The 14,450-nt window shown below is 40.6% G+C and overlaps 1 protein-coding gene and 1 non-coding gene across 3 annotated transcripts in view; both read right to left on the minus strand.

Annotated features, from left to right (window-relative positions):
• The window catches only part of APH1B (aph-1 homolog B, gamma-secretase subunit), a 39,576-nt gene extending 25,365 nt beyond the window's left edge, over positions 1-14,211 (minus strand). The window contains exons 1-4 of one of the 2 annotated variants that reach the window (XM_043471735.1): positions 13,960-14,205; positions 11,323-11,493; positions 4,788-4,858; positions 3,826-3,948 (exon numbers count right to left, since the gene is read on the minus strand). In XM_043471735.1, the coding sequence (XP_043327670.1) occupies positions 3,826-3,948; positions 4,788-4,858; positions 11,323-11,493; positions 13,960-14,072 (478 nt within the window). In that variant the 5' untranslated portion in view covers positions 14,073-14,205. Of the gene's footprint in view, positions 1-3,825; positions 3,949-4,787; positions 4,859-11,322; positions 11,494-13,959 lie in introns of both variants that reach the window. The other variant, XM_043471737.1, reaches the window with a different exon arrangement.
• On the minus strand, positions 12,482-12,554 carry TRNAC-GCA. The gene has a single exon. It is a non-coding gene; the product is annotated as a tRNA-Cys (tRNA).
• Positions 14,212-14,450: the final 239 nt, after the last annotated feature.

Below are 14,450 nucleotides of genomic sequence, written 5' to 3' on the forward strand. Positions count from 1 at the left end.
TCACCTTTTTCTCAAGTGCACATGGAACCTTCTCCAGAATAGATCACATCCTGGGCCATAAATCTAGTCTTGGTAAATTCAAAAAAAATTGAAACATTCCAGTCATCTTTTCTGACCACAGTGCAGTAAGATTAGATCTCAATTACAGGAAAAAAAATTGTTAAAAATTCAAACATATGGAGGCTAAATAACACGCTTCTCAATAACCAACAAATCATAGAAGAAATCAAAAAAGAAATCAAAATATGTATAGAAATGAATGAAAATGAAAACACAACAACCCAAAACCTATGGGACACTGTAAAAGCAGTGCTAAGGGGAAGGTTCATAGCATTACAGGCTTACATTAAGAAACAAGAAAAAAACCAAATAAATAACCTAACTCTACACCTAAAGCAATTAGAGAAGGAAGAAATGAAGAACCCCAGGGTTAGCAGAAGGAAAGAAATCTTAAAAATCAGGGCAGAAATAAATGCAAAAGAAACTAAAGAGACCATAGCAAAAATCAACAAAGCTAAAAGCTGGTTTTTTGAAAAAATAAACAAAATTTTACTTTCTTTTAAAACAATCATTTTAAGTCAATCTTAATGAAAATAGCCTAGCTCTCTAAAGGGAATTAGCGCCATCTAGTGACAGAAGCTGGTAGAAAAATAAATTTCATTAGGAGACTGCTACTCGAGAAGCAAAAAAGAAAACTGCTTATGTAGCAGTAAAATACACTGATTTAGAAAAATACAGAAAACTGTAGCACCCCCTCTTGGCTATGTTTTATTAATTTATATTGGATGCTAACAGATTTTAGCTGTCTATATTATAGTTGTTCTAAAAAAAATACTAAGACTGCTTATTATGATCATTTTTTAAAATTGTCAGAAATATTCTAGTTATGGGATGTTTAAAAGGAAGATAATTTGCTCTGCTGGAGGCACGACTATATCAGTATGACCCAATCCGCTAACATACTTTCCCCTCCTCTAACTCGCAGCCAGATGTGAAGGGCCTTGACTTTACCCTGTAGGCCTTGAACAGCCCTTTGTTCGGGGACAGTATAAAGGATGGATACCCATAGGAAGTGTACTGAGGAAAGACTAACCAGCTGGGGGTTAATGGAGTAATCTAGACAGGAGATAACAAGGGCTGAACCAAAATGATAAACAAGAGTCCACTGGGTTAGAGGATCACTATTACATGCAGGATATCTCTCACATTTATATTGCAGAAATTTTTTAAAATTCAGTTATACCTCATCTTATCCTGGAGAAGGAAATGGCAACCCACTCCTTCTTGCCTGGGAGATTCTGTGGACAAAGGAGCCTGCCGGGCTACAGTCCATGCGGTTGCAAAGAGTCCAGCGCCACTGAGCAACTAAGACTTTCATCTTATATCTTTACTGTTATTACTTCAAACTGCCTTGACAAGATTATTCACTTTGGGGGGGGGGAGGGTCTTATTTCCCCTATAAAATGATAAGCTCCTTGAAGACAAATTACTTTTGTAAAGATGTTAAATTAAAGATGATTTAATTAAAAGAATCTGTGCATGGGGTCACTTATTTCAACGGTATAGCTTTATGAAGACAAAAAAAATACAGTGGCATTTTAGAAAACTATTTTTTGAAAGATTCTTGTGTAATTCAGGAGAGACCCTATACTAATGATGTATGCTACCAACTATCAAACATGTGATCATTGTATCACAGGGACAATATTCATCTGGTGGATGAAAAAGCAGTTCGAAATACGTTGGCTTTTTTACAGGCATCTTTGGATAAAGGTGAACTCATCTTTTTTTTTTTTTAATACACTACAGTTTATTTTTAAATGTTCAAAAGCAAGAAAACTAAATATATTTTTTCAGATACACACAAGAAGGTAAAACTTCCAGGTTTTAGCCTCAAAGTAAAACATCTACACATGTTAAAAACCTAACTTTCAGACCTGGCTAACCCAGGGACTGAACACCACAAAATCAGGACAATGGTTTCCTGTGGGGGAGGAGTGGGGAGGAGCAAGGGACTCTAAGTTCCTGCTGATGTCCCAGTTCTTAAGGAACAAGGAAGATGGGTTGTTATAGTTACAATTTTAAATATGTTACACACATTTTTTAGATGTGACATTACCTCATATTAAATAAGAACTGTTTTCCTTCCTCTCAATTTCAAGATTAAATTATACTCTCCATCCCCAAAAGCGGCCAAGATGACAGACTAAAGATTAGTCCTTACACTGACAATAAATAAAAACTAATAATAACAAAAAACATAGGCAGAACACTTTGACCTAAATCACAGCAAGATCCTCTATGACTGACCTCCTAGAGTAATGGAAATAAAAGCAAAAATAAACAAATGGGACCTAATTAAGTTTTTGCACAATGAAGGAAACAAGCAAGGTGAAAAGAAAACTCTCAGGATAGGAGCAAATAATAGCAAATGAAACAACTGACAAAAGATTAATCTTCCAAATATACAAGCAGCTCGTGCAACTCATACCCAAATGAGTTCCCAAATGAGAAAAACAACCCAATCAAAAAGTTGCGCAGAGACCTAAACAAACATTTCTCCAAAGAAGACAAAGAGATGGCTAATAAACACGTGAAAAGATGCTCAACATCGCTCGTTATTAGAGAAATGCAAATCAAAACTACAATAAGGTATCATCTCACACCGGTCAGAACAGTCATCATCAAAATGTCTGCAAACAATTAATGCTGGAGAGGGTGTGGAGAAAAGGGAAGCTTCTTGCACTGTTGGTGGGAATGCAAATTGATAGGGCCACTATGGAGAACAATATGGAGATTCCTTAGAAAACTAGGAATAAAACTACCATACGACCCAGAAATCCCACTACTGGGAAATCATAATTAAAAAAGACACATGTACCCCAAAGTTCACTGCAGCACTACTTACAACAGCTAGAGCATGGACGCAACCTAGATGTCCATCAACAGGTGAAAGGATAAGGAAACTGTGGTACATATACACAGTGGAATATTACTCAGTCATAAAAAGGAACACATTTGAGTCAGTTCTAATAAGGTTGACGAACCTAGAGCCTCTTAAATAGAGTGAAGTAAGTCAGAAAGATAAATAAATAATAAATAATAATAATAATAAATAAATAAATGTTGTATATTAACACATATATGTGGAATCTAGAAAGATGGTACTGATGATTCTATTTGCGGGGCAGCAAAAGAGGTGCAGACATAAAGGGGAGACTTTTGGTCACAGTCAGGGAGGGAGCGGGTGGGAGGACCTGAGACAGTAGCACTGAAACATACATATTATCATATGTAAAACAGATAGCCAGTGGGGACATGCTATATGATGCAGGGGACCCACTCTGTAACAACACAGCAGGGTGGGATGGGGAGGGAGGTGGGAGAGAGGTTTAAGAAGGAGGGGACACGTGTATGCCTGTGGCTGTTTCATGTTGAAGTATGGCAGAAACCATCACAATATTGTAAAGTAAGTATCCTCCAATTAAAAATAAAATTTAAAAAATAATAAAAATAATGCTGTTAGAAAAAAAACAAAAAAGCATGTAGCCTATAAAAATTCACTTACAATATATCAACCATACAGCAAAATTATCTGTATAGTAACAGAAAAATGAATTTCATACAAGCTAAATCCACTCTAAAATTCGATAATAGCCTAACTGTAATTCTTACTTTCCTAGGTCTCTTTCATCAGAGTGTCTTTCATCAGAGTGTACCTTGCCTTTAGAAGGTACAACATAAATTTCCATTCACTGGAATTCCTAAGCCAGGGAATTCCACTAATGATGATCATAGACCTGAACATTCAAACCAGACACATACCTGAATTTAGGAAGAACTGGGGAGGGTCTCCATGAATGCCCACGGTGCCTGGTCCCAAGGAGTCAGACAGGGTATTTACAAAGGAAAATATGCCACTCATGATTCCAAAGCCCAGGCCAGAAACTAAAGAGGAAAAAAAACACTGTTAAACCTTATTCACACTACAATTTCTCTTCAAATCAAATCCCCAAGGACTAGGGAACACTATTTTGCTGAAGGAAAAAGGGTGCACAGACTGTTGGAGAAGCAGTGGAAAGTTGGCTCAAAAAAGGCAAGTGCTTGGCAGAATGATGAACCGGGGTGGGGGTGGGGTAGGAGGGGGAGTGGACAGTGAAATGTAGTAGAGAAATGAAAAAGGATAGAAAGAGATCCAGGAGGGCTCTGAAGTGATAGGTGAGACAGAAGGATATGATATTAAAGCTCTGACTTTAATTCATGATAACAGAGTCTACAGAATTAATTTTGATGGAACTGAGCTTGAGGGGTGATTGCATTGTAAAGACGGATCCCGCGGTCAAGCTGGGTGACTCAATTTAGGAACCTAGATCCAACCTTTAAACCATAATTCTGAAAGAAAAATATGAAAAGGTATTAACTCTATTAATATGAAGAGTCTTCCCAGTACAAATTCATGGAATCAACCCAGAGAGGGTAACAGTAACATCACTTGGAAATTGTTAACTGGAGAGTGTACATGTTAAAAAAACCTAACTGTCAAATACGGTTAATATTTAATGGACACACAGTTAAGGGTCATCTGCAATCACTTTCCTTTATAAAAGGGCTCTAGAAAGCTATAAAAATTTAAAAATATACACCAATAGGCCAATGCAGTAGTAAAATACTACTAGAAACCCACAAAGCTATAAAAGATAAAAATGGAAAAAAAAAAAAGATAAAAATGGCTTTTAAGTCAAGTTTGATTTTTTTTATCTTCACAACACTAGGCAGCTCTAACTTACCATAAGCCAGCAATCTCATAGAGGGTGCTTCCTCATATGGGTTTATAGTCTTCAAACCCTCACTGGCTTTCCTAAAATAAACACACATATATAATTTTTTTAAAGTAGTATATCAGAAAAACACATAAGGTATCTTAAAATTTAGATACTTAACGAGGTTTTCGACCAGATTATACTCTAAATCTAAAATCCATTTAAATGAACACAACAAAGCTTCAATTAACTAAAATCAACCAAAATTTCCAACCAACTTTTGCCTTTCATCTGACATCCACAAAGAATAGGAAAAATAATATAAGTAAACAAGCCATTAGGATTAGGTTTAATAAGGGGGGGAAAAAAGCAATATTTATGACTAATCTTATGTGTTAAGTGACTTCAGTCATATCTGACTCTGTGCGACCCTATGTACTGTAGCCTGCCAGGCTCCTCTGTCCAGGATTCTCCAGGCAAGAATACTGGAGTGGGTTGCCCCACTCAAGGACTGAACTCTCACCTCTTATTCTCCTGTACTGGCAGGTGATTCTTTACCACTAGCACCACCATGACTAAGCTTCTGTATCAGTTCAGTCATTCAGTCATGTCCGACTCTTTACAATCCCATGGACTGAAGCACACCAGGCCTTCCTGAACATCACCAACTCAAGGAGTTTACTCAAACTCATGTCCATTGAGTCAGTGATGCCATCCAACCATCTCATCCTCTGTCGTCCCCTTCTCTTCCTGCCCTCAATCTTTCCCAGCAGCAGGCTCTTTTCAAATGAGTCAGTTCTTTGCGTCAGCTGGCCAAAATATTGGCGTTTCAGCTTCAACATCAGTTCTTCCTAAGAACATCAGGACTGATTTCCTTTCGGATGGACTGGTTGGATCTCCTTGCAGTCCAAGGGACTCTCAAGAGTCTTTTCCAACACCACAGTTCAAAAGCATCAATTCTTCAGCGCTCAGCTTTCTTTACAGTCCAACTCTCACAGCCCTACATGACTACTGGAAAAACCACAGCTTTGACTAGATGGAGCTTTGTGGACAAAGTAACGTCTCTACTTTTTAATATGCTGTCTAGGTTGGTCATAACTTCCCTTCCAAGGAACAAGCGTCTTTTAATTTCATGGCGGCAATCACCATCTGCAGTGATTTTGGAGCCCAGAAAAACAAAGTCAGCCACTGTTTCCACTGTTTCCCCATCTATTTGCCATGAAGTGATGGGACCGGATGCCATGATCTTAGTTTTCTGAATGTTGAGCTTTAAGCCAACTTTTTCACTCTCTTCTTTCTCTTTCATCAAGAGGCTCTTTAGTTCTTCTTCACTTTCTGCCATTAGGGTGGTGTCATCTGCATATCTGAGGTTATTGATATTTCTCCTGGCAATCTTGATTCCAGCTTGTGCTTCATCCAGCCCAGTGTTTCTCATGATGTACTCTGCATATAAGTTAACTAAGCAGGGTAGACAGTACACTGCCTTGACGTACTCCTTTTCCTATTTGAAATCAGTCTGTCTTAGGAAGTATTTAATTCAATATGCTATGGCATCTACCACTCTGAATTGTTCCTCTTCCCAAAGTATTGTATCTTTAATTCCACCTTCTTAGTACTTTGCTGTATTTCTGCCTGGGTTAGACTTATTGTGCCACCCTCCCTTCTACCTTCCACTCCGTAGAACCTAAATGGTACTCACTCCTCAAAGTCTAGTTAGGCAACAATTGCTCAAAGAAACCATCTTTACCAATGACTGATAGTCATTCATCCCACCTCTCTCTACTTTTAGGTTTGCTTGTTGTTGTTGTTATGGGGATCTTTCACGTGGGATCTTAAATCCCTGCCCAGGGATCAAACCTGCACACCCACACTAGAAGCCAGGTCTTAACCACAAGACCACCAGGGAAGTCCTTCTCCTTACTTCTAAGTCCTATTCACACTGATGGTCTGAACTCTCACATGGATACCTAATCACATGGTCTTCTGATTCTAAAAGATTTCTTTCATATCCCCAATCAGGCTTCAGGGGAGAATAAAATGCTACCTTCAGAAAAGAAGATAAATGAATACCTGAAAGAACTACTGCTCAGTAAGAAATTATCTTCAGAGTGATCGTATCCGGGCTTCTGCTGTGGGCAACCTGCAAACTTACCATGAGCCCTGCCCCCCCGCCCCCCAAATGTGTCAGGACTGTGGCCAGGTCAGTTCCACTCTCGTCACTATTACTATCCCTTGTTGGTTAGAAAGTCTGCAACAATGTTCCTGACTCAAAGGATATTTAAATTATATTTACCATAAAATATATTTTTTAAAGCAACTAAGGAACCAAACATTTTAGAATGATTTTTCAACAAGTGCTGAAACAAAAATGAGTGAGGTTAACTTTAAGAGTAGAAAATTAGCCAAAACACAGAACTTATATTCTGGGTTAATGTGTTAATTCAATTTTAAGGTATGCATATTCACTGCAGTAAGCCTATCTCATCACATAAATATAAATATATATTTATATATATTTGCCTTATATATATATATTATTTAGTGTATTAAATAAGGCAACACAGAATTCAATCAAAATAGTAATAAGCATAAAGAAAAACATCTTTGGAATTTCCCTGGTGATCCAGTGGTTAAGTAAGACCCCACACTTCTATTACAGGGGGCACGGGTTTGCTCTCTGGTCAGGGAACCAAGATCCCACATGCCACACAACAAGACCAAAAACAAAACAAAACAAGGAAAGGAAACAATTTGCCATTTCAGCGCTCTCCATTTGGAAGCATCATTTGGTAGCAGAGATATGAGCCAGAATTTATGTGACTGTGATCTTCTTTCTCTAGAACAGTAATCACCTGAAATGCCCAAGGAGCCAACATAAACTCACCTATCACAGGAGTGTTTTGAAAGGCTAACGCATGCTTACAGACCTACATAATAGCAATAATCTCCATCAACAAACAGATATAATGGTATAATAGAATCAGTAATTTTGGAGGACTTCTGTTTTATATAAATTGCTCAGTAATGAATAAAAGATTTTTGATATTTAGTATAACAAAGTTCTGCTATCACAAATATATTAAAGCTATAAAGTTAAAAGTTTTGTAAACGTCCTCCTTCTATGCGGGAGGAAAGGTCTAGGGCACCAACAGTTCTCAGAGCCAATATCAGGAAGTGAAAAAGTAAAAGGCATCATCCTCAGCTTCTGAGTTCCTGATGGACACAGCACACAACCGATGACATGAGGGACGGTGATTTTAATTTGACCATTTTACTGAAATGGAAAATTCTTTGTTTTGCATTTATTATTGTTTCTAAGAACAAAAAAGAAAAAGCTCAATTTTTTTAAATATAAACTTTGAAAAATACATGATAAATCATACCAGCTTTCTTATTTGCTCTGATTCACCCTACATGTGTGTGTTAAGAGAGGGAAAGTACCACAGAATATGCATGTAAATACACTATTTTAGAAATTTTTAAAAACAGACTTAGGCCATTTAAAAAGCTGTAGCAATGATTATCTTACTACTTCTTCTATAAATGACTTTTTAAATTAGCAAATCTTTATGGTATCAGCATTATCAGACAACTTAAACTACAAAAGCTTCACTCCAAGCCAAAAAAATTCTAGTGTATATTTTAGGCAATATGCAGGACCATAACTTGGATTTTTTTTTTCTTCTAATTAAAGTAGAAAAAACTATCATTTGTGGCCACATGTCAATTTCTCACAGTGCAATGCTCTGCTATGCTGCAAGTTACAATTCATTCATTCAAGGTGAAGTACTGTTCCTAAGGCCTGAGTCATGAAATAAATTCATATTGAACTACAATAAGTTGGCTTCCCTTGTGGCTCTCGGTGGTGAAGAGTCTGCCTGCCAATGCAGGAGACGCAAGTTTGATTCCTGGGTTGGGAAGATACCGTGGAGAACGAAATGGCAACGCACTCCAGTATTCTTGCCTTGAGAATTCCTTGGAGAGAGAAGCCTTGAAGGCTACAGTCCATGGGGCTACAAAAGAGCTGGACACTACTGAAGTGACTAAACAACAACATACAATAATAAATACTTTGATTCAATTCCAAATTAACTGGTGCAAGCTCTCCACATTTTAATCTTGGCACCAAATTCAGTTAGCAAAAATTTTATTGAGGCAGTACTTTAAACTTAAAAGTTCAAAATCTACCTTGGCAGTGGAGATAGTTAAAATATTGATTAAACTGAAGTTCCTATATTTAATTTAGTGAAGCCTATATATACTTAAATGTATCTATATAAATGTTAGTCATGAGTAAAGTACATAATTCTCAAACTTGTTTTAACATGTAACTATATAACACCCAACATTTTTAAAATGTGCTAGGAAAATATTTTATCATAGTCCAAAGGTTTGTTGCAGATGCATTTTGTAAAGGCAAACAAAGGCACCCGTTAATACATATTTGTCCTATTAGTTATCTGCAAATCTCCAAAGGTCCTTTTGGAGGACCAAATACGGTTTCCCCAGAAGGCCAAGGAGGCTTCTCTGAATTTCCTAGCCTGAGAGCCTGCAGACTGGCAGCAATACTTCCTTCCACATGTGGTCCTATGTCCTCACTGCCCTCATTAAAAAGGGCAACCTGGGGGGAATTCCCTGGCAGTCCAGTGGTTAGGACTCCGCACTTTCATTGCCAGGGTGCAGGTTCAATCCTTGGTCAGGGAATTAAGATCCCACAAGCAGCACAGCAATAGCTGCCCCCCTTACCCCTCCCCCCGCCCCCGCCCCCAGAAAAAGGCAACTCATGTTGGGCTTGTCTTTTGGAACCTTGGGTTAGAGCCAATAAGCTTTGCTTTCCAGGTGGAAATCGTGAAGAAACACAACAGTAAAGAAGAGCAGATATTCAGTTAGCCAATTCAGGTAACTGAGGTTGTAGAATCTCAAGTCCTAAAGGGTTATTACCAAAGCCAGGACCTGATCTGTGAAAATCTACTGAAATTAGAAAACGCAAAAACAATGTGAGCCAAGGACGGTGACGTTGGAGTAAGAAAGTCCAGTGCAATCGGAAGCTGAGTTAAGAGAGCAGCGCCCTGTCAACGGTGGGAAGGGCCCTGCTTTCTGAACCACTCTGACCACAGCGGAGCACTGTGCTGGGTCCTGAGCACAGGTAAACCCCAGGCACTGCCAGAAAGGGGTGTGTCCACTGACATAAAAGAACAGTGACAGGAAAAGATTTGGAAGCCACATCCGTGTCTTCTGAGGGCCAGGTGAGAAAATGAGGAACGCACAGTCTTGAAAGAGATAAGATGACAACCATGGGACAGAGACTGCTTTTGCCTGAGCATGGCAGAGGTGAGAAAGAGGGCCGATCTTTATTACCTTAATATATTCTACAGGAAAAGTTAAATTTTGGAATGGCAGTTAACTGCTGCATGCCAGAAACATTCAACCATAGCTGAATGTCCATCCCATAAGGATACTGTAATTCCCATGGAACCTGAAATGTTATCTTTGATTTTTATTTGTTGCTCTTTAATATTTCCAGGAACTAATGGAACTTTCATTTTTAAACCTTTTCTAAGATACTCCTTTTGCTTCTAAGCAATGGCTTCCTGGTTTTCTACTAGTGGTTTAAATTGCTTCATTATTAAATTTCAGTATCTGTTATTAAAAGCATCAAGTAAAAAATACAGAAGCCTTGGCATTTTGGCAGGAACAAAGGATCAGAGGCCTATTACAAGAGATGCTACTGAGGTCCTTTCTATCTTGGTTGCACCCTTGAAATTCATAAAGTGCTTTAATTAACTCATTTGCAGAAATGAAAAAACAGCACATTTATCCATCTACTAACTAAGCATTACTATGTAATCAAAGCCAAACTCATGACTGCCTGACGGAAAATACTGTTCCAAGTTCAAGCTGTGCTTTCAAACAGTGGTTTCACGTGAGCTCCTCATGGATCCTACAGATGACCTACTTCCTGGCCTAGAAAGGGAACTCATGCCCACTTTTTTTTTTAATGTATTTTTCTATTACAGACATGAAATCTAACGACATTATCACAAAATGAACACTTGTTTCCCCCAATACAGTCAAAATTACAGCAAGCATAACTGCCGTAAGAATTATCTATTTTAGGTGATGTTAAAGAGAAGCACATATAAATTCTGATTTGGAACAGTTTTTGTACTTATTGTTTCAATGACTTTCTCTACCTTATTTTTCTCTATGGCACTTATCTTGTAACATACGATGTATTTTCTTGTTTATTCATCTGTTGTCTCTTTCCACTATAAGGTACCACCATGAGACTGTCTTTTAATCATGATGCATCCCCAGTACCCAGAGTAGTGCATGGCATTAAGTAAATTCTCAAGACATATTTTTTGAATGAGTGAAGGAAGGAACAAGGGCCCACAACTTAAAATACTCAATATTTTCAGGCTGAAAATGTACGATCCCCTGGCTTAGAACTATGTAGGAAGACATGGACCTTCAAATACAACATAATAATGTTTCAAACTACTAAATAATAATTCAAAAAACACTGGGGGAAAAAAAGTAAATCAAACATTTAACTTACTTTAAAAGTTTATAATATGCAAACCGGAACATTTCTTGGATAAGGACTGAGATTAACACTCCAAAAATCAGCAGATATTTCTCTCTTGGTTCATCTTTGTTATCAGTAAGGGTTGTTGTCATGAACCAAATGAGGGAAGAAAACAGCAGAGACACCAACCAGAAGAAAGCTCTGAAAATTGGAGGGAAAATAGTTATAAGTGAACAGGATCAAAAACGATTTAAAAGCAGGAAAGAAAAAGGGACTTCCTTGGTCATCCAGTGGTCAGGACTCTGAGCTTCCAATGCAGGGAGAGCAGGTTCAATTCTTGGTTGGGGAATAAGATCCCACATATTACATGGCCAAAATAATAATAATAATAATAAAATGTACAGGTTGCCATATAACACTGAGCAGGATTCCATGTGCTATACACAGGTTCTGGTTATTCATTTTAAATATAGCAGTGTGGTTTGGGGGAGAATGGATACATCCATATGGCTGAGTCCTTTGTTCTTAATCTATCACAACATTAATTGGCTATAGCCCAAAACAAAGTAAAAAGTTAAAAATAAATAAAATGTACAGAGCCAAGAGATACTGCTTACAGCTGAAAGAATTACATATAAAATAAATAAATAAAAATAAAAAAACAAAACAAAACCCCGCTTGAGAAGAAAGAGATTTCCTGACAGAAAACGTCCAACTGTTCTTAATCAATGTGCAGTTTCCCTGGTGAAACAAACATGCAGTCCAAGAGGAATTTGAAATTTTTCGTAAAAAATAACTTTTTTCAGTGATCCTTCTTTTTGTAAGTACATCTGAAGACTATTTGCCAAGGACTGTCTGGCTGGAAATTTCGTTATTTGCTAATTAAGCTTCCTAATTAAAGCTTTGTCCCTCCTCCCTATAAAAAGCCTTCCCTCCAGAGAGAACATGACAAATGCCTGGAAGCCAAAGGGTAAATGACTGCAAAGTCTCCTCCTAGCTATACCCTTACCTCCCCTCTCCCCCAGCAATACTGGGAAGGGATTACTGGAGAGGGAAAGTCAAAGTGAAGTCCCTCAGTCGTGTCCAACTCTTTGCGATCCCATGGACTGTAGTCTACCAGGCTCCTACCTCCATGGGATTCTCCAGGCAAGAACACTGGAGTGGGTTGCCATTTCCTTCTCCAGGGGATCTTCCTGACTCAGGGATCGAACCTGGGTCTCCTGCATTGCAGGCAGACGCTTTAACCTCTGAGCCACCAGGGAAGCCCCCAAAGCTTTGTCCACTGATGTATAAATATTTTTTTCCAGGAAAATGTCTATGTCTCTATTGACAGAACAATTGTTTAAAATCCAGATGTTGAAAGCCTGTGCTCTGATCTAGATCAGTTTCCCAGGTCTGGTTTTTACAACATTCCTGTGGAGTTTAATGATTATAACAAGCTTTACAGACCTTCTGCCCAAATCTCCATTGTATTTTGTTTTGTTTTACTTGGCCGCACAGGGTCTTAGCTGTGGCCAGCAGGCGTGTGGGATCTTAGTTCCCCCCACCCAGGATGGAACCAGAGTCCCCTGAGCTCTTAACCACCGGACCACCAGTGAAATCCCTCTATGTGAAAGTGAAAGTGAAGTTGCTCAGTCGTGTCCAACTCTTTGCGACCCCATGGACTGTAGCTCACCAGGCTCCTCAGTCCATGGAATTTTCCAGGCAGGAGTACTGGAGTGGGTTGCCATTTCCTTCTCCAGGGGATCTTCCCAACCCAGGGATTGAACCTGGGTCTCCCGCACTGCAGGCGGACGCTTTACCGTCTAAGTCACCGGGGAAGAAGTCCCTCTATATTGGTTTTTAAATGACTCTTGTGAAGCAGTACTTTCAATACAGTGTGAGAGGTGAATAAGTTCAGAAAAGGTGGGACTCACTGGCCTGGCCTGGCGGTTTCTCCTGATGCCAAGTGAGACTCAACAGCACAGAGGGTCATGGGAAAGCTCCAGTAAGAGCTGCCAGACAGGTGAAAACTGGCATTATGATCACATTCGCCACCGGAGTTCGGTATTGACCAAGCTCCTGCAAAGAGATGTACTACAGGTGCTGCGGAGTTTTCACAGGCTTCTACCCTTTGGCCGCATACCTGGAAAACCTGGGTCTCTTAAAATAAATTGCGTAGTCCGAATCCCACCCCCTTGACATTCCTATTCAGTTGATCACGGGTAGGGGTTGGGCAGGAGTGTGTTTTAAAGCACCTGATCCCCAGGTGCTTAAGGGCTCTTAACTAGCTTGGGATTAGAGATGCCAGTTTCAATCTGAGTTGCCCTCTCTCCAAAATAAATCAAAGATGTATATTTGAAGTTATCCACAATTGTTTACACAGTTTTAATGTATGATGAACGCCCACCCACGGGCCCTAGGCAAAGACTACCGAGCTAAGCGTCAGGGTTTTCTGAGACCCACGGTGTGAGCTCCTTCACGATGTGAGCTTGCTCTCTGAGGTCGCCGACCCTCAGAGGAGGGCACGAAGTCCCAGGGAAAGGGGTCTCAGTTCTCCCACTTCCAACCATTCTCCGCTCTAAAGCCCAACGTGATCGAGCTGTTTGGTGGGGCGCCAAGGATCGCGGGTACCCCCGGCGGAGGAGGGGAGCCCCGGGTCCGGGTTTCCCGGAGCAACCGCCTTACCCAACGATGAGAAAGATGATGCGTAACGGCTCGGTGGAGATGGTGAAGATATAGAGGGCGAGCGCAGGCCCGAAGGCAATGAAGGCGCAGCCGAAGAACACGGCCGCCGTCATGGCGACCGCAGAAGCCGGCCGGGGGGGCCCTGGCCTGGACACTGGGGCGCAGAGCGCCGAACCAGCTGAGCACCAGGACGAGGGCGGGGCAGAACCAGAGACTGGAGGCGGGGCGAGAGCGGGGCGCGGCGGCGGGCGAGGGCGTGGTGGGGCTGGCCGCGGCGGGGGCTGAGCGCGGCGCGCCGCAGCGGAGAGCGAGGGCGTGGTGGGGGCGGGGCGCGGCGGGGCGCGGCGGGGCGGGGCGGAGCGGAGGGCGAGGGCGTAGTGGGGGCGGGGCGCGGCGGAGCCGGGCGGGGCACGGCGCGGCGGGGCCGGGCGGGGCGCGGCGGAGGGCGGGGCGGGGCGGGGCGGGGCTCACCAGGCTTCCGCTCTGGAGTC

The sequence above is a fragment of the Cervus canadensis genome, chromosome 6 (assembly GCF_019320065.1).
Source record: "Cervus canadensis isolate Bull #8, Minnesota chromosome 6, ASM1932006v1, whole genome shotgun sequence".
Taxonomy (NCBI): Eukaryota; Metazoa; Chordata; class Mammalia; order Artiodactyla; family Cervidae; genus Cervus; species Cervus canadensis.